The sequence below is a fragment of the Colossoma macropomum genome, unplaced genomic scaffold (genome assembly GCF_904425465.1).
Source record: "Colossoma macropomum unplaced genomic scaffold, Colossoma_macropomum, whole genome shotgun sequence".
Classification (NCBI taxonomy): domain Eukaryota; kingdom Metazoa; phylum Chordata; class Actinopteri; order Characiformes; family Serrasalmidae; genus Colossoma; species Colossoma macropomum.
Genome location: NW_023494809.1, coordinates 18,542,855 through 18,563,372, shown reverse-complemented (window position 1 = coordinate 18,563,372; position 20,518 = coordinate 18,542,855). Strand labels below are relative to the sequence as shown.

The 20,518-nt window shown below is 39.3% G+C and overlaps 1 protein-coding gene across 2 annotated transcripts in view; it reads right to left on the bottom strand.

Annotated features, from left to right (window-relative positions):
• tpk1 (thiamin pyrophosphokinase 1) overlaps positions 1 to 20,518 on the bottom strand; it is a 101,311-nt gene that overhangs the window by 60,542 nt on the left and 20,251 nt on the right. For both annotated transcript variants that reach the window (XM_036558007.1, XM_036558008.1), the window contains exon 4: positions 4,761 to 4,830. In XM_036558007.1, coding sequence (XP_036413900.1) covers positions 4,761 to 4,830 — 70 coding nt within the window. The remainder of the gene's footprint in view (positions 1 to 4,760; positions 4,831 to 20,518) is intronic.

Sequence of the window (20,518 nt, the reverse complement as noted above, 5' to 3'; positions counted from 1 at the left end):
GAACTCACTTAGGATGTTTTTCCACTAAACTTATAAGATAATAAGAACTGACCCAAACAGGAACCACCAAAAGCTACAGTTCTAGTCCTAGTTCATCTTCCACCTGCTTAAGTGACAGCTGGGATTGCCATAATAACGGTAATTAACTGTCTTTTCTGGTCATTTTATGCCATTTTAAAGCTGGCTGAGTAGTTACCTTGCTAACTTGTTAGCATATCCTGGCTAACGTGTAACAATCAATACTGCACTGTTCTGTGTTCACACACCCACAAAAATGTCTACATGTTTAGACTCATTTTTCTCTGTTGAATGTGACAAATATGAGCAAAACCACTCTTTCTGTGGAGGCTAGCACAACTGCTAACAACATTAGTGTTCATTTCCAGCTTATGGCACCTTAACAAACTCTTTACAAAGTAATAATTGAAAAAAATCACATCAGCATACTATTACATTTTGGTGCACTTACTGGTGATGTACCTTTTTGGTACCAATTTTCACCAGGTGCACTGTAAAAAATGGTAAGTTCATTTGGTAACAAGCACTTGAACTAGTTTTATTCAACTCAAATACATACCTTGAATTAAACATTAGCAGCACTATTTTTCACTACTGTTTTATAGTATTATTAACAAATTTTCCCCTTTGACCCTTCGAACCAGGGACACGGGAAGGTGTTTTAAGTTGGGGGTGCTAAAATTTTAAGCAGCATATATTTGACATGATTGATGATCTCATGCTTAATAATTTGCCTTTTTCCATTATAACTTTTGTGATGCTTTACATCAAACAGAATGTGTGATACTGCACTATAATGGGGGGAGAGACGGGAATATATACACATAACTGACACACCAGATCGCTGATGAACCTCCTCTCTCTGTTCTCTTGTTCTGGATGAACTTTATGTAAACTAATGGCATAAACTGGCGAGTGATGACTAATCAGATTGTTGATATTTGGTGTGGTAACCGGTTGTGTCACGCAGTGAGAACGCACACTGAGTGGGAGATTTAACAGATGATAACATATTATTATTACGTAACATGATTTTTTAAAGCTTAAAACAACATTAGGATGCTTTGGGGTTCACAACTGCCCTCTCTCTCTACACCTTCTCTCTTTGCAGTCCAACCTGTGTGTGTTTTAGCGACACAACCCCAAAGCGGCCCGCAGGAAGCTATTCAGCTCGCTGTAATGAAAATACAGCGTCAACCTAAACAGTGCATGGCTATTTTGAAAATCTATAAATAAAAATAGAAAAATACAAACTCCACTTTAAAACAAGCATACAAGTCTTTGCTATGCTAAAATTATTAAAATGTTCAGATCTCTGTACTATTATTATTATTGTTTTAGCAGTTGCAGTCCGCTCAGCACCCCCACTTCCCACATCCCTACTTTGAACCATCCGTAATAGTGCAGGCTGAAGCCCAGCTATAGCGCGCTGTATGTTGCTATGATAGAATCTGTGATTGTGCGGGCTCCCGAGTGGCGCAACCGTCTAAGTGTTGGCCCTGTCATCAGGAGATCGCGAGTTTGATCCCTGGTGATGCTACAGCCATCCATAGCCGGGAGTCCAAGAGAGCACAATTGGCTTCGCTCTCTCTGGGTGCGTATGATGGCCCCTCTTTCTCCCCCCATCACTTATCGCGATGCTTGTCAGCGCAGGCGTCTGTTAGCTGACGTAACAGATCTGGCGGCTGGCGCTTCTTGTTCTTACATTAATGACGATTAATGGTTTTAATCATTGGACAGCCCTAGTTCCAAGTAACTGGACCCAATGCACTGAAATGTGTACCCCATTTCCACATTTCATGAACACAATTATTGCCACAGTATGTAAACTGAGAGACACTGATGTACACATTTGAATCACATTTTTTTGAGTGCACAGACAATATACACACAAATATGTATGTTGTTTTCAAATTGTTTTAACTGTCTCTAACAAATCCCACCACTCGCTCATCTCAGAGGAACATTGAGCATCCAGGCACGTTTTTAGCAGGCCGCAGTAATACAGTGTTTACAGCTCTGGCTCCAATAAAGCTCAGCACTCTAAAGCTAATCAAAGAGCACAGTGAAAGGTCACTGCATTAATTACATTTAAGGCAACGTGAGATAATGACAGGATACGGCTCGGTCCGAGAGCAGAAACCATTTGAAGATTTCCCTCGCCGTCAGTCTGAATTTGCACATAATCGCTGCGGCCGGCCGTAATTGGGCAGGGTTAGAGGTTGCCTAGTCTCATGAAAGGCCGTTATGCTCTCCGTTGTCGTAAGGACTTGAAAGAACACATGCGAACTGCAGACAAAACAAATCAACCTCTCCTCACATGGATGGAACACAATAGCCTGAGAACAGCCTGATTTACAAGTGCAATTAGCAACACGTTGTGCTTTGGAGAGGGGGGTCCAAAACCCGTTTGATCTCCACCATCTTTGATTACGCTTTCCTTTGCAAAAGAGCAAAAGCCAGTTTCGCAAAGAGGCTCTTCTCCTTTTCCACATTTTTCTCCCTACACGGAGGCTTTTGTTTACTCTTCAGAACCGTTCAATCACAACAATACCCGTTCCCAGTCCAGCGGGTTCCGGCGAGATGGTGACTGTGCACATGGCTAACTGTCAAGAAAAGAAGCGAAGGCACAGTTATGACAGTGCGAAGGAACATTTACTGATGATGGAGGCATCAGAGGAATAGAACTTTGACAGGTACAAGTGATTTGATGGATGGTAACACGCAAGGAGAGGCATCGCGTGCACATATTCAAAACGTGGTTTGTTTTCGGGAACATCCTTTGAGGCGTCTTTGGCAGCGCTGTAGCGAGCCGATAAGAACGCACACTTTTTAGAGGAACTCGTTTTAAGCAAACAGCGTTGCTAATGTGCTCTACGGATCATTAGGTCCCTTATGAATGCATCTCACACTGTTTTGATTCCCTTAAATACTGTGTGTCCTTTATTACAAGAACGCAGCTGTCTGGGACACTAACTTCATGTTGTTTGGATGCTGTCGCATGTTGTACAAAACGCATCAATTTATTTAAAATGATTGTTACATACAGGTTTTTTTTTATAGCATAACAATCAGTCGTTCTACTTTTTGTAGTATTCTAGCACGTCGCTAGGTTTTAGTCATATTTTCACGTTTTTGTCACAAGAGCTTCTCACGTGTCTTTTTGGAGACGTTTTACATTTCGAGTTACATTTGATTTACACTCTGTATCAATAGCTTCAAGGTCCCACTTGTTTCAGTGTCGAAAAATGAAAAAAACATGGCAAAAACGTAAAGGATGTTTATTCATTCTGTAAAATAAGACACACAACAATAACATTTAATCAAATTCAAATCATCATAAAATATCTCTGGGATCCCATTCTTGTCAGACAGAGGAGAAAAAAATTATCAACAAGTTTGTGGTAGCAGTACGTCAAAATGTTGTATGTCAAAATAATGATTTATTATCCCAAAATAAGTATTAAAATGTAATAATGTATTATTTCTATATAGCACGTCACAAATTTGTCTTAACTCATAAACTGGAAAAAATAACTCAATATTTTGAGATATTAAGTTAATATTTCAATAAAATAAGTCACTTTTACAATGCTAAGTCAATATTTTGAGGAAAAAAGTCATTATTTTGTGATATTAAGTTTATATTTCTTGAAAATAAGTCATTCTAATTACCTAATTAGGTAAGTCAACATTTAAAAAATAGTAATTTTTTTAGATTATTTAATATCGACTAAGTCAATATTTCAAGGAACTGTCATTACGAGACATTAAGTCAATATTTCGAGAAAAGAAGTCATTATTTCGAGATACTAAGTCAATATTTCGAGAAAAGAAGTCTTTATTAAAGATACTAAGTTGATAATCCATGAAAATGTCGTTATTACAAGACACTAAGCCAATATTTAGAGAAGATAAGTCAGTATTACAAGCCACTAAGTCAATAGTTTTTAGAGAATATCTCTTCCTAATTAAATATAAAGTCAATATTTTGAGAAAATATGTCATTATTAAGAGATACTAAGTCAATATTTTCACATATGTTCGCTGCCAGAACAGAAAGGAAGAAAAAAAGCAATTTTTCTTCTATCTGGCAGGAATGAGTTTCCGTAAATATCTCCTCTTCTACTTGCAAGCACAAATGTTTTATAGTTTAGAATCTGCTCTTTTCACAAAAATTGCTCCTTCTGTTTCAACGAGCAGTAAGTGAGAAATAATTAACATCAAATTACACCATGCTTCTGTTATCACCAGCAAACCTGATTTCTAAGGGCTAATCCACCTTTTTTAACCATGAAAATGAACTTTCATGTTGTTGTTGATGGGGAAAAAACAACTATAAAACAAAGGAGAGATATGCCATCACACATGTTCCTTCACTTCTCATTTTGGGAGCCGAGATTTCAGTCTTATTTCTGGCAGAAAAGAGCCATGGGGCCTCCAAAGAGACGAAAACAACTGACAACAGGGGCGCCAATTTAAAAAGGGGTGTGGAGATGAATTTGGCCTGTCAGTGAGTGACAACAGGTGATGGATCTGGAGCTGAAGCTACAAAAAGCAGTCTGGCAGGCCAGATCCTGCAGCAAAACCCTATGTGTTCACCCTTCCTGAGAACGCTTTAATGTGCTCCATGACACCAGGACCTTGACAGCACCAGATCCATCTCTGCTCAGCAGTGGCTGCCCACAGTCCCAGCTTTTAGAGGAGTTAATAAGGAGAAGATCCAAACCGTCTGTTCTTACCGTTCCTGTTGACCGTCCATGAGTCTATAGAGATGGTTGGCTCCGCCATCTGCGCACGCCCGGATTACAGCTGCAACGACACAAAACACGAATACGCTCAAACCTATCAGTCTCTTTAAAATGATCATTTTGATTTACCCAGTTTTCATGCTTACTGCAAATGAAGTAATTCAGCCAAGACATGTCTGGTTAAGACATGTCCAGTCAAAACATGACTGTGGGGCAGTCGTGGGCTGGAAGTTAGGGAACCAGCCTTGTGACCGGAAGGTCGCCGGCTCGATCCCCCCAGACTTGTTTATGTGGTTTCTGACACTGCATGACAATGTTTAATGATGGTTTTGATATTTAAAAAATTATTCTGAAAAAAAAAAAGCATAGGACACTCCCACGGCCACAAGCTACTCCACACCAGATGAATCAGACAGACAATACGCAGCACAAAGTGTTAAAAAAAAGCCCCACTCAACATCTCTATATTAATGTACTCTACTGAACTAAATAGCTAGAAGAGAAAAGCTGTCAATCTAAATTCTTTCAGATAAACAGATAATGCTAATGGTCTGTTACCTCAGCTAATGTTACTAGCCTAGCCACATCATATTTTACCTTTGAGCGAGTTTGTAGAGAGTTAGTTAACTGATGAATTCACTAAATTATGTTGAACGTAAAGTGTAAAATGAAGCTTCTGGTTTACTGGTAGTTTTCTGCAGCACTTCCTATGTGCTATAACTGAGCATTGTACTATTTGCTACATGATGCCAGAGACACTATAGCAAAGCTAATGTGCATATCAATTTACAATCCTAATTTCAATATTGATTTACTACCCCTAATTTACTATTTTTTTTTTAAACCATGGACAAAAGTACATCACATACTTTAATACACAGATGACGTAGATAATTGTTTAGATTGCTGAGGGTGTGGCAACACTACCAGATCTCAGCGTTGGTTGCCTGTTACTGCTAAAAGTAAAATAAAAAAAATAAATAAAAGATTAACTCTGAACTAATTTGAACGTAAAAACCTCCTTGTTTTAAAATGAAGCCATGCACTGTTTGCGTTAATATATTGTCATCACAGTGAGCCAAATCACGTTCCTCACCTAGTGCTAGACACTTTGGGGTTACGTCACTAAAGCACACGTAGGTTGGGGTGCAAAGAGGGAAAGTGTGTGCAGAGCTGTAGGGCATTTCTGAGCCCCAAAGCTGCCTAATTTTGTTTTTTAAACTTAAAAAAAAAAACTTGTAATGATGTCCTGCTCTTTGAATACATTAGTTTTATCAGCCGTTAAAAAGATATTGGCCTCTAAATAAAAATGATCTTGGACACACAGCTGCTGGCATATGCACACACAGGAAAGGTCCCCCTGCAATTAGCAGAAAGTGCTGAATCTATTGGTGTTGCCTATTCAAGGACACCAAGATTATGAATACAGACTTTGTAGTTGCAGAGCTATGACTCATTTTGGGTCAATTCAGGCACAAAATTCTAAAATCAATGACCACCATTCCCAAACAACACACTTCATTAACATACTGAGATGCTGTGCTAAAATCCTCATTGCAATCGCCATTAAAGGAGCGCAGAGTACAGTGGAATTTCCATCTCAGCAAGCGCCAACACATGGAAATGAAAACAAATAGAGCACTGTAGATCATGACCAGGCTGACAGTAATGATCCCTTCGCGCTGTTCACAGAGGCACCAATCATTTCAGTATGAAGGTCAGCTTGTCCTGTCAGAGTCATCATCACACTGAGGGTCCTGTCTCCTCAAGGTGAATGGCAGTGAAGGTAAATTCATCTCAGAGATTTCAGAGAGAGTGAAAACAAGCCATAGCTTTATATGATGGGAAGAAATAGCAGTTTTTTCACTATGACTTCTCTGAAAATGGCCATTGCTCACTTTACTATTGCTAGTATTTCTATAACAAGAGCTTTTCAGATGTTTCAGGACTTTTTTGAATACATAAGCCTCAATGCAACATCTTTGCCAGGAAAAGTCAAATATTATAAGTTTTTACTGAACTTCTGTTTGCCATACTTTTCAAAAGTAATCACATACATTCTTAAAAAAGATGTCTTTAGTAAAGACAATGGTTCTATATAGAAACCATGAACACTCAAAGAACCATATGCATGCTTAAAAGGTTCTCTGCTTGGTGAAATCATAACTGATGGAGGTTTTATTTTGTATATGGTTCTATATAGAACCTTGTTTAAAAGAGTTCTATATAAAACCAAAAAGGGTTCTTCAATTGTAACAAGCTTGACATCATAACAATAGCAGAACCCTTTTTGATGGTATACAGAACTCTTTTCAAAAAGCTTTTATATAGAACCATACACAACACATTCTCCATCAATCTGAAGAACCACTTCATCAGGTAAAGAAGCCTTTAAACATGCAAATGGTTCTCTGAGTGTTCATGGTTCTATATAGAACCATTTTCTTTACTAAAGAACTGTTGAAGCACCATCTTTTTTAAGCATGCAGTTATATACACTACAAAGATACATAATTTTAGCATAATTATGGCTAAGAAAGGCTCAGAGAAATGCAAATTTTAATTTTTTCTATGTAGAACCATTGAAGAACCATCTGTTTTAAGAGTGTAGTTAATTACTGATTCACATAAGCAATTACATTCTCTGTTGACAGATTTGACTACTTTTCTGATGTTTTTCTGTTTGTTTCGATGTGAAGAAATGACAAAACACAGGAAACATGTAAAGGATGCTTTTTCTTTCTGCAAAACAAGATACACAAATTTTCAAATCATTCTAGCAACTTCTGCAAGAGTTAATCAATCTTTTCTAAACATGAAAATTAGCTCAAGAACAATTGAAATGGTGACTAAAAGCACAGAAAAAACAAAACGTGCCACCAGGAAGCTGACACTACATTCTTATTTCTAGAAGAAAAAAGCCAAAGAACCTCCAGAGAGCAGAAAACAATTGACAAAAATGGCACCAATTTGAAAAGAGCCAAAAAATCCTTCATCCTTGTTCTGCCAAGTACCAATCTGTGTTGTATTTCTTGATCCTTTGATCCAAGTAGGCAAAATCTGTCCACTACTTCTTTATTATCACCATCAGTGGTGAAGTTAGCCATCTTTCTCATTGTCATAACCTTTGTTTTCTTGTTTTCTGTTGAGCTGAAGTCCCAATTTTTCACTATAACTTTCCTAATAAGGGCCTATAGAATGCCATCATCTGAACATATTGAAGGTTACTGAAATGTCTTTTACCAGTTCTCTCATTATATGTTCAGTATACAGTATGAACATGTGTGGTGACACAGTAGGTAGACTTGTTGAACACCTTTGCCAATGTGAAACAAGTCTGTTTGTCAATTTTCTGTCATGACTGTGGTTGGCTGATCAGTGTAGAGGTTCCACATTAGAACAATAAGGTGCTCTTGTATACCCATTTTCCTGAGGATGTAACATTCTCAGGCTCATTTGTCAGTAACTAGATGGATGACAATGCAAAGTAGCTGAGGTATTCCTAAGGTGTACAGGCCTGCACCAGAAGCTAGCCTCCATCGTGTAAGGGGTTAAATGGCCATTGTACAATCTAGTTTCCTGACACTACATCAGTCTAGAGCTTTCATAAGGTTTATAGATGGAGCTTGTGGCTTGGTAAGCCAATTGCAGGAGTGTGTGATCTACGGTCTATTTCAATGACTGAGTACAGTGAAGAGATGAGTTTGGTTCTACATGTCATAAAACATGCAGCAGTAAAGAGTTTCAGTGTTGGTGCCTGAGGGAGTCAAACGTCAAAATGCAGGCTTCATATTTCGAACAAATATGCTTGATGTATAAATGATAATCGAAAATATTTTGAAGTCGGACAAACACAAGATTTCAGAGAAAGTTACTCATTTATTTCTTTATTTCTTTCTCCAGCTGAACTAAACACCGTCGGTGAGGGATTTGCTCTCCAGACGATAGCAGGTGGTTGCAAACATGAATTTTCAAACAGTATGCTTTCCACAGAATACATTAGTGATTTTAGACAAGGTATTTTCAGAGCAATGTTGTTCCTTTGAAGTGTTTTTTTTTTTACCTTTCTTCATCACAGGGACATGGGGAATAAAATTTTAAGCCTCCTATTCAATTTGAACCAGGCATTCAAAGCAGAAATGCATTTGTGAATCCAAAACAGTTGATTTTTTTGAGTGTCATTTGAATGAAAAGCAGGACTATAGTTTCATGGATGGATGAAACAAAAAATGATTTGGGTGGAAATTGCACAGGTGCTGCGTTACTGACAGTGAGGAACGATCATTAAGCACATGTCAAGACAAACATAATCTCAGTTAAGCTCGCTGAAGGGCTGACGACAGTGGCATTGAATTTCATCATATGAGCCACGACTTTACATCAACATTTCCAAACCCAACTGGGCTTTCTGTCTGTGTTGGCCTTGCTGGATAGAAGAAAAATAGCCAAGCGTGGTCAACAAAAAGGGACTGTAATGAGTAGATGCTCTGGGTCTGTCACCATTGATTACATTGCTAATCGGGGAATGTGCAGATATTTTGTGATTAATGCAGTAATATTACTTTTATAAATAGTTTTATAAAAGATCAAACAGTCAAAATAGCATGCATGCATAGAAAGGTTGGTCAATATAATGAGATTTACTACTGTGATAAATTACATTACATTACAAGCATTTCTGAGCATATCGTGGGTTCAATTGCATGTTTCATTACAAAGAGAGCATAATTAGTTCTGTTCAAGTGGATGCAGTACAGCACAGAATGTAAAACCTTGAATAAATATCATTACATTCATAGTTTTGATAGTGTTTTTTAAATGTGGCACTACTGGCTCTTTTTTGTTTGTTCCAGCTAATGAAAAGGTAAAATAGGAAGCCATTAAAAGACTTTACAAAGACCTAAAAACATCATTCTTAAAAACAAAGGCTTGGAAATGGTCTTGGCTTGAATGTATGGTTCTAAGATAAAAGTACAGAAGCTTCAAAAACATTCGATTCCATCCATCTAAAAGTTCTTCAAAGTGGTTCTCTAGGGCATCAATAACTTTTGGCACCTTTATTTTTAAGAATGTGTGTGGCAAAAAATACATATAAATGTCCATTAGCCTCTATAAGATAGAGCAGTAGGAGAATTTAAAACATACATTATCATCATGCAAACTGCCAACTAATCACTGCAGATTCATCAAGAAACTTAATTTTAATCATGTAATCAAGTTTAATCAAGCACTGGTGACAGCCATAAAATTATCATTCAATTTTAAATCCGAAGATAATCACCAGCATATGAAGGTGTTGGCTGAAGCAGGCAATGTTCATAGGTAATAATTCCTTAAGGCATTACATATAATCATACCCGAACAGGATTTCTGATGAAGGAATTCAAAATGTACTCAATTACTGCATTTAATGACTCCACGCACAACTGTATACAGAAATAACGATAAAATTCCTCGTCTTATGATCAACATTAACACAACTCCAAAACCCAAGACTATAAAAATGAGTTAGGACTATCACACAATGCTACCAAGCTGGGAGGGAAAAGGCTGATGTGATTACTCTGAGACCTGCTCACAAGCTCCACCGCATCCTATCAAACTGCCATTAATGACATCCTCTGACAGCTCAACACACTTAGAGGAGAACATTGCTAATTCTGTTACGTCAGCTCACAGACGCATTGTGCTGTGTGATGGTGGGTCATCCTACCCACCCAGAGAGAGAGATTAATTATGCTCTCATGGACGCCTGGCCACGGATGTCTGTGGCATCACCGGGAATCAAACTTGTTTGATCACAGAGCCAATACTAAAGGCTTGGATACACAACACAAAAGTGATGTCGATCACACACTAAACAACTTGTAAGTTGTTGCTGAATTGAACCAAACTGCTGACACAGTAAAGAAGCAACAGGTTAACACATTGATATGAAGGTTGTGGATGTAAATGTGTGATTAGTGTGGAAGTTTTTAGAGTTTTAGATGTACCAGCACTCAACTGTGCTAGCGGCTTAAACTAAGCTAATTAAAAAGCTTTGCTACACATGCGTGTCTTTTCATCATTTTTCTTTTTTTGCTTGCTGTATTTTCTTCTTTTGTACTCTTAGTTCTCATTAGCTGTTGGAGGAGTCCATTCAGATTGAGTCGCTGACCAGTATACACTACTAGATTATGCTCAGAGTTGGGTTGAAAACAATCAAACGTTTGATATTGTGAGAATGTACTACTGTGTTATACGTTTCTACTGCTATTTTTCCATTATATTCATTATTTTTGATTTAAAGAGGTTTTGGATTCTGCAGTGTTTGGATTCTGTGCTGAATAAGGCGATCAGGATTTCCTCTCCCGACTGTTGACTCCAACTGATGCAAAATCTGCAGATTAGACCTAACCAGCACAGGCTCAGCCAGGTTGAAAATCAGGGCTAAAATCAAGGTAAAGGTTGTGCAGTGTAACCTCTGCTTTAGACAGTTATGCCACTCAAGAGCCAATGATTTGTTTGCTGATCCTGAAAGTGGTAATCACAGGTGGTTAACTGAACTGTTGATGTAACTGTCTGACCACCTAGGGTCAAACCTACCAGTGAAAATCCAGGACAGGAATTCAAGGTCTGAGTTTTATAATGTCACGCCTCCCATCGAGGACACCTCCTTTGTCTCTTCTCCTCTGGGATCAGTTGAATCCATACACTATTTAGAGAACGCCAACTCCCATGAGCCATTGGAAAATCAACTCCCCTCACTTCACCATCCACTAATAAACGTTCATTCTTTCGTTCCTCCTCACCGTCATCTAGTCATTAGCTAGTCAGTATTTAAGCCCGGGTTTAAGACTAGCACACTGCGAAGTACTGCCAGCCTTCCTTGCTGCATACTGAGCGTTCTGTGTTTGTTAAGCCTTTTTGTGTATGACCTTTTCATGTTTATTGACCTATCCTTTTCATGTTCGCCATTCTCGGTTTGTTTGCTGTGATTGTTCTGATCTTTTGGGTTTTGAACTTGGACTGGTATCTGGTTTCACTCTCCTGATGTCCCTTTGGTTATGGTTATAAAGCTCTGTGGTTTTGACCTTGGACTGTTACGACTAACCTGCTTGTGATTCTCCTAAACCTCTAAGTAAACTACTACCTTGTCTTTTGATCTGCGAGCGTCTGATGTGTTTCAATTTCCTAACATATAACCTCTGCTGTATTAAGTTATCAGAATAATGATCAGCATGTTACATTCTGTTAACGCATCATTTGAAGTTTGATAAAATCTCAATTTTAAGGCAGCCAGCTACTCACTTTTTTAGTTTAAACACTGAGTCATTTTGTACAATGTACAAATCCAGGAGAACTGCCAAAACACACACAGACACAAATTACACACTCTCTACACGTCTTTCTGTTTTCTGTACGGCGCTGACATGTTGACCACTGAAAAAGATCCGTCTCTTTATGCTCCTGAAAAATTAACGTGGCAGCTACGGTGCACTTTGGCGCTGCCGATGGGCTTTTTTGCTTCTGTCTTTCTAAGAGTGACTGAAGGATGCCTGGAGTCTTTCTGCAAGCCGATCAGCCTGACGCCCCACTCCTCGTCTAGACAAGTAGAGACAGATTAATAATAGATTAGGATAGATCCTGAAGTAAACTCAAGGTTCTACCTTTCAGGACCCAAGGCCTGGTTCCCCATGCTGGACTGACTCAGAACTTGTCTTAACCATTGACGAGGCAAACAAGCAGCTATTCCAACATCTTCATCGACTCTTCTCCTTCAACAACATGACTTCAAAATGCAAAACTGCAAAATCTGCCACTAATACACTACACAGGTTAGAAATATTCTTTGTAACCTATAAGTATTTTAGCTTTCTAATGCCCAGATCAGGGGTTGTCAACATGCAGCTCTTTTACTACCCTGTTGCGGCTCCACAGCAGGATTTTTAGGTAAAAATAAAATAATCCTGCTTTGCAGTAAAATAAAGCTCTGTTGATCGTTCTGACATGGTTTTAACAAGAAATGCTCTTAAACACTGGAGTTAATGTAGCCTATAACTGCTAATTCACCCTTTAACCCTGGAGGTTGGCGTGCAGACTGCTGGTCACCATAGCAACGCAGACAAGCTAGTAGCTAACAAAAAGGCCAAGAGAAAGATTTAATGCCAACATGGATGATTTAGAGACGAATGGACTTATTTGATTTTATAAGCACTCAATAAGCAAATCAGTTTCTCGCTCCTGTTCCACCTTAAATGGTGCCGCAGTTACATTCTGGCGCCTCAGGCACCATTTAAGGTGCAACGGGAAAATTCGGACAAGAAGCTGGCGACTGAGAAGGTGACTTCAGCCTTGTCATAAGTCAAACATTGAGAGACCTTTTACAAGAAACTGTTCTACTTTTGAGGAAAAGTTTCCTGCCAGAGATGTGAGAAAAGCGGCTATAGATGAGCTAAAGCTTAAAGCAGAGCAAAGTACATTTGCATTTCATTCATATTATATTTTTTAGCCTTTACTAGTACATTAGCATGTACTCACACATATTTACAGCCAAGGTGATAAAATGGACATTGTGGATCCCAAGGTGGTTTGGACAAAATGGTTCTTTTTAACATTTTGGTTGCGACCTCTGGCCTAGATAAAAACAAATATTTACACCATTCAACCTACACTTCTCCTCTAAAAATGTGACTTGTCAAAGCTGTCACATCTATTTTGGCATATTAATAATGTGATCCAACAAAGCCAAAAAATCATAGATTTTTATTTTGTTTGTGCTACAAACCTTTTTAAGTGCGCAAACGCATGAATAAGCATTTACTTCACAATTCAGTGCCCTTTTATTGTTACTCTGAAGAAACAAAATCAATAATAAGTCTCTCCAAAGTGCTGTGAAGTACAGGAACTCTTACCATGCATCCAACAATAAAGGCAGCATAGCATCTTTTATACAATGACAGGAAGCACAGCAGCACACAGAAAGCTCTAATTTCACATACTGATCCATTTTACTGACCAACGTGGATATACACGCTCACCAACTACTCTGGAAACAGATTTTATGGGGGCAAAGAGTCTTTGAATAAGACAAATGAAAAAGTTTTTGTTTATATTTATGAAGACTGGCAGCCTTTTTAAAGGCTAGTATAGTCAGTATAGCATCTGATGATGAGAACAAGGGAAAAGACCACATTTCTTTATTCTAAATACCAAGAATCTACACTAATGTTCAAAAGTTTGGAATATCTGTTAAAAGTTTCAAATAATATAAAACCACCATTGTTTACAGACAAATGCATAAACTGATTTTACCATGTTAATACTGTAAAAATTCACTGACTAAGCAATGCAGGGCTGTCAGATGGGATCAGAAATGAAATTTGAATTTCCCTTTTGTTTAAAATATTCAAATATATTAAAAATGTATATACATAATACTTTTAATCATAAATTATTTTGCAAAAACAGTAAGTAAGAAGATGCATAATTGCAATGAATGCCAGATTTCCAAGTCAATGTTGTTTCCTAAATCCACCAGTGGGCACTCAACATAAATTACCAAGCGACTCCAAAAACACGTAAACCACTGATTCTCAGGCTAGGGTCATGACCCATGAGATGCTCATCAAAAAACATAATGTTTGAGAAAGACCTATCCATAAAATTCCCATATCAGTGATATCCTCAGATCATTAAAAGCTACGGAGTGACTGAAAGTGTGAGGACAGTGAAAGTAAAAGTTTTTAAAGTTTGTAAAAATTTGGTGGCTGTAGTACTTGTGTTGCTTAGCCAAGCAGCTTCATTATCATTTATTAGTTTACTGTGCTACAAAGCACCCAAAAGTGGATCATTCAGTTACCTCACACAAGAACGTAATAGTAATGTAATATATAGAGTATATAATATAGTATGTAAAACCCAATACAATTGTAAATAAAGCCAAAATAAATACTTGTTTTGTTTGTTTATGGCCAGCAATGGCATGTTATGCCCTCCCTTCGGTACCCATCATTTGTGATAATGTAAGTAACTGGCCCAGAACGTATTAGTACTACTTTAAGTTGGAAATAGAAGTGAAGAAATGTTAGATGTGTCTAGAATGATGAACAGAGCCTTCATTCTAAAATAAAAGCTGTAGAACATCAATAACTGTTATAATAAAAGTAATGTCCAACTTTCATCATATTTGAAAAGTCTTTGATTGTCTAAAACAATCCTTTTAGTGAACAGTCTGTAATAGTTTTTGTACACATTGTGTAACTGATCAAAAATGATTAATATGGCATTCCAAACTTTTAATTCTGGTGGTTCTAGGAGCCGTCTAGGCTTTTCACATCTCCATTAACTTCTGAAGCACTGCAGTCAATAATGGGAACAACCATTCCAATGAGACACAAGAGGCAAGATTCTGTGAATAGCCTACCACACTGAGGCACCGCCAGTGGTTCCATTATCCAAGCGCTGTCAAAAGTAAGTTGAGAGCAGAATCAAAGACAAGTGTACCTATATAAAGATCTGATCAGAAGAAACAGCTCCCTCAGCTACCTCTCAGAACAGAAAACATGACGCGATTCGCTCCGGCAACGTGGCGAACACCTGCTGAGAAAAAGACTCAGAGAGACTCATCTGAATGCAAATGACTCATTAATTTTGGCACCATGTAAATTAAACCAGGACTACACCACCTGTAATTGTAGAGTAACGGTAAGAACATAGCGTGTGGTGGAAGAAGGTGTTAAGTAGGCACGCTCTTACAAAGGGACAGGTCTATTACTTAGCATTTACAGCTCTAAAAGTAGACTGAACATTTAAGTGTACATGGAAACTGCAAGGAGCAATTTAGGCTTAAGTGAGAAGTCACTTATCTAAGCATATTTTCTGTGATTTTACAGAGAAAATATCAGAGCTTGGAGAAATTGCCTTGAAAAAAAATCAGACTTGCACAGTTTTCGGCCTCTTATCGCAAATGTAGTTGATCAGCCAAAACACGTTTGGTGTCTGAAGTTTGCTTCTTTAGTTTTGCAAGTTTGCTTCTTTAGTTTTGCAATGAAGCTATAAGGCTAATGCACCTAACAAGTAATGGAAGCTCATCTATAAAAATGGACAAAAACATGTACAAAATTCAGGGTTCCAGATGGCTGTTGACAACGTTTTTAGATATGTGATGTCATTTGTCCATTTTTATAAATATATATCATACAGTCATTCAGTCATCACATTGAGTGCAACATTTTTTTTATCCAAATATCATCAACTGAAAGATATCAGCTGAAGAACCACTGCATGGCAGACGACTGGTGCAAGACAGGTATGAAATCTGTCTGCATCAGTCTGTAGCTCTTGCATGAGACGGTTGAAGACAGAATGCCTGGAATTCACAAAGCAGTCTGGATCTGAGGACTGACCTCAGATCAGATTCCTCCATATTTATGACAGTCAAGCCAGCAATCTACTTTAAATGAAAACAATATTTTGAAGCAAGACCATGTCTTTTTAGCCAAATTAGTGTGGTTTAAGTTTGCTTGGTGTGGCTTCACTACTTGCTGAACTGAACTCCTGATCACTAGGCCATTCATTCTTAGACCTCCCCCGACTCTGATTGGTCCTAATCACTGTATTGTTCATTCTGAGACCTCCCCCTGACTCTGATTGGTCCTCATCACTGCATTGTTCATTCTGAGACCTCCTCCTGACTAGGGGTGGGAATCTCTACGCACCTCACGATTCGATTCGATTACGATTCAGAAGCTGCGATGCAATTATAAAACGATTACTGATGCATCTTGATGCATCTTTTTTTTCTATACAGGATTTCTTTTTTTTCCACTGTGTGAGGTACTGGATTTTTAACCCAATTATCTCCCCAATTTAGTCGCCACCAATTCCACCCGCTAGTTAGGACTCTCCCAGTCACACAATACTACCAACGCTAGGAGGGTGAAGGCTAACACAGGCTTCCTCCGAGACCTGTGAAGCCACCGCTTCTTTTCGAACTGCCGCTCACGCAACGTCATTGGACAGCTGAACGCACTCGGAGGAAAGCGCCAACCGCCAGATCTGTTACGTCAGCTAACAGACGCCTGCGCTGACTAGCATCGCGTCAAGTGATGGGGGGAGAAGGAGGGGCCATCCTTCCCACCCAGAGAGAGCGAGGCCAATTGTGCTCTCTTGGACTCCCGGCTACGGATGGCTGTAGCATCACCAGATCCTATGGAAATAGATGTCCACACAGCACGTTACAGCTGTCGTGAACAATGGACTTGTTCACATTTATAAGCAGTGCAGTTGGTTTCCTGGTACGTTAAATCTTCAATGAGAGACTGTCAAACACTAAAAAGTTGTGAAGATGAAGTCAGCTTCTCTTTCGAATTTCCCCGTTCCACCTTTAATGGCGCATTTACATTCTGGCGCCTCAGGCAGAATTTAAGGTGGAACCGGAAAATTCGAACAAGAAGCTGGCGACTGAGAAGCAACTTCAGCCTCGTAAAACAGTCAAACGCTGAGAGACATTTTACAAGAAATTGTTTCACTGTTGAAAAGTTTTCTGGTGGAGATGGGAGGAAAGCAGCTTTAGCTGAGGTTAAAGCAGAGCAAAGTAAGTCTGTGTTTTTGTTTATATTTTTTTTATACTGAGACATACTGGACATAAAATGTTGTGGCTCCCGAGCTGGTTTGATTTTTGTTGAAAGGTCAAAAAGGCTCTTCTTAACATTTGGGTTGTGACTCCTGACCTAACCTGGCTTTTAATGCAGAGGGAGCCGGTCGTATTTCTTGCTCATCCAGTTGTGTTTTTGTTATGTGCCGCCACAGACTGTCCGGGTGCTGCACTTCTGCACTTCTAAAGTTCCGCTTTTTGCATTCCGTCAACATTACGTTATAAATTAAAATTTAGAACATCGATTTTTGACATTTGTGAATCGATTCAGAATCGTCCACGTCCGCATCGTGATGCATCTAAGAATCTATTTTTCCCCCACCCCTACTCCTGACTGTGATTGGTCCTCATCACTGCATTGTTCACTGTGTGATCTCCCCCGACTGTGACTGGTCCTCATCACTGCATTGTTCACTGTGTGATCTCCCCCTGACTGTGACTGGTCCTCATCACTGCGTTGTTTATTCTGAGACCTCCTCCTGACTGTGACTGGTCCTAATCACTTTTTCATTTGTTCTGAGACCTCCACCTGACTGTTATAGGTCTTAACCACTGTGGTGTTTGTTCTGAGACCTCCACCTGACTGTTGTAGGTCTTATCCACTGTGGTGTTTGTTCTGAGACCTCCCCCTGACTGTGATTGGTCATATTCAATTCACCACTTGTTCTGAGACCTTCCCTTGACTGTGATTGGTCCTAATCACTATGTTGTCTTTTCTGACAGAAAAGCATCTGCATGATGCTAACTTGTCACAAATAAAATTCCATTTCTTGTTAGCAACATTAAACTTGTAACTTGTAAAGAAGTAAACTTCAGACCCAAAACAGCATAAACTAGCTTTCTCAAAAAAATATTCCATTTTCCAGGAGTCATTAGTTGAATAGTTTCAACACAATGGCACTGTTAAAAAAGGCTTTAGTATCTGAGGTAATGTCTGAAGAGATTCACAGAGGCAACTTTCTGATACATCCGAGGACACCGGAGAAGTAAATCACTCAGATCGCAACTTTGCCCACAGCCCAGCGCAGGATAGATAACCTTGTAAATAAACATTTCATAATCCCGGCGAGGGACGCTTGCCCTGTGTGTCAGAAAGCCAGGCAGGCAGGGCAGTGTTTTATGGGAAAGAGTATTGATAAGGCAAGACTTTGCTCCCTATGATTTAATACTTCCTGGCGGTAAAAAAAAATGAAGCCAGGCCTGTGGCTTTTTTAAATCACTAGGGGCAGAGCAGACAAAGAGCAAAATGAGAAGTTAATTACCCTTGATAAAGGCTAGTTGATTACTGCGCCCTGAGTGGAAGTGTCTAACAGTTGAAACAGTGGTTCTGGTTGGATGAGTACAATGGACTACTATGGTGCTGAGCCCCTCTGAACATGAGCACATGGTCTGCCACTTCCAGTAACCAGTCTTGTCCTAATTTTAAAGTCAGGGTATCCAGCGTGCTTCTCGGATTCAGAATGCCAACACCAGTTAAGGGTCACAGAACATTTTCTAGAGAGAGCAAAATGCATTAGGGCTGTCATGATTACTCGATGAATTGATTAAAAAAAAACAATTATGATGAGAAGCTTGCTTGATGTTTCCAGTGCAGATACCCTAAAGGCTGTTACACACTAGATGTGCTGTATCACGCAGTGCAGCGTTGCATGCTGGCAGGGGGAGCCCATTTTTACACTTTTTTTACACTCTTCTCATATAAATCACATAATGACTGACTGCCTTTTTCTGTGTAAATTTCAGGCCACATGCAATCTACTGTGGCTTTCTGTGGTCTCAATATGGGTTTAATTTAATGTAGTAATGGTAAAATGCTGCGTGGCGCGCTGTGAAGTGCTGAGAAATTGAACAGTGCTTGAAGTCGTGAAGCACCAGAGCATATCGACACGCTGTGTTGGTGCCTGTGTGTGTAACCCCATTAAAAACAACGGTTTCAAATTTTTGGACGCTGCTCAACGTGACATGGCACGTCCGGTGTGCAACAGACTCAAAGGTGATACACTATATTGCCAAAAGTGTTCACTCACCCATCCACATCATTGAATTCAGGTGTTCCAATCACTTCCATGGCCACAGGTGCATAAAACCAAGCACCTAGGCATGCAGACTACTTCTACAAACATTAGTGAAAGAATGGGTCGCTCTCAGGAGCTCAGTGAATTCCGGCGTGGTACTGTGATAGGATGCCACCTGTGCAACAAGTCCAGTCGTGAAATTTCCTCGCTACTAAATATTCCACAGTCAACTGTCAGTGGTATTACAACAAAGTGGAAGCGTTTGGGAACGACAGCTACTCAGCCACGAAGTGGTAGGCCACATAAAATGACAGAGCGGGATCAGGGGATGCTGAGGCGCATAGTGCGCAGAGGTCGCCAACTTTCTGCAGAGTCAATCACTACAGACCTCCAAACTTCATGTGGCCTTCAGATTAGCTCAAGAACAGCGTAGAGAGCTTCATGAAATGGGTTTCCATGGCCAAGCAGCTGCATCCAAGCCTTACATCACCAAGCGCAATGCAAAGTGTCAAATGCAGTGGTGTAAAGCGCCGTCACTGGACTCTAGAGCAGTGGAGACGTGTTCTCTGCAGTGACGAATCACGCTTCTCCATCTGGCAATCCGATGGACGAGTCTGGGTTTGGCGGTTTCCAGGAGAACGGTACTTGTCTGACTGCACTGTGCCAAGTGTAAAGTTTGGTGGAGAAAAGCATGTTTTTGAATTTGGAGAGGCGGGGCTTCTAAAGGAGCTCTGAAGGGAGGGGTGTGTTTGTTTTGCTATTGAGTTCAAATATCTACAACTGTTCTCCAGAATCATGTAGTGCTCCTTTAAAGGTTTTGCGATGCAACGCTTCATCTAGTAGAGTTTCTATGCAGAGCATATATACTCTCTCTTGGTAATCAGTTTTTGAGTCACAATTGTTTCAAAACCTAATACTAAAAATCAATAATTGGTACAATCAGTGGTATAAACACAATATATACTATGAGATACTGGCACATGCTGGTCTACTCAGCCTTAGTGCTCCTTCTTGTGTATTACTGCCTAATTCTTCCTCTAAAAGTTCTAGTAACATTGAAAGTTCTAGTTACTTTAAAAAAAAAATCTTGTACTTTC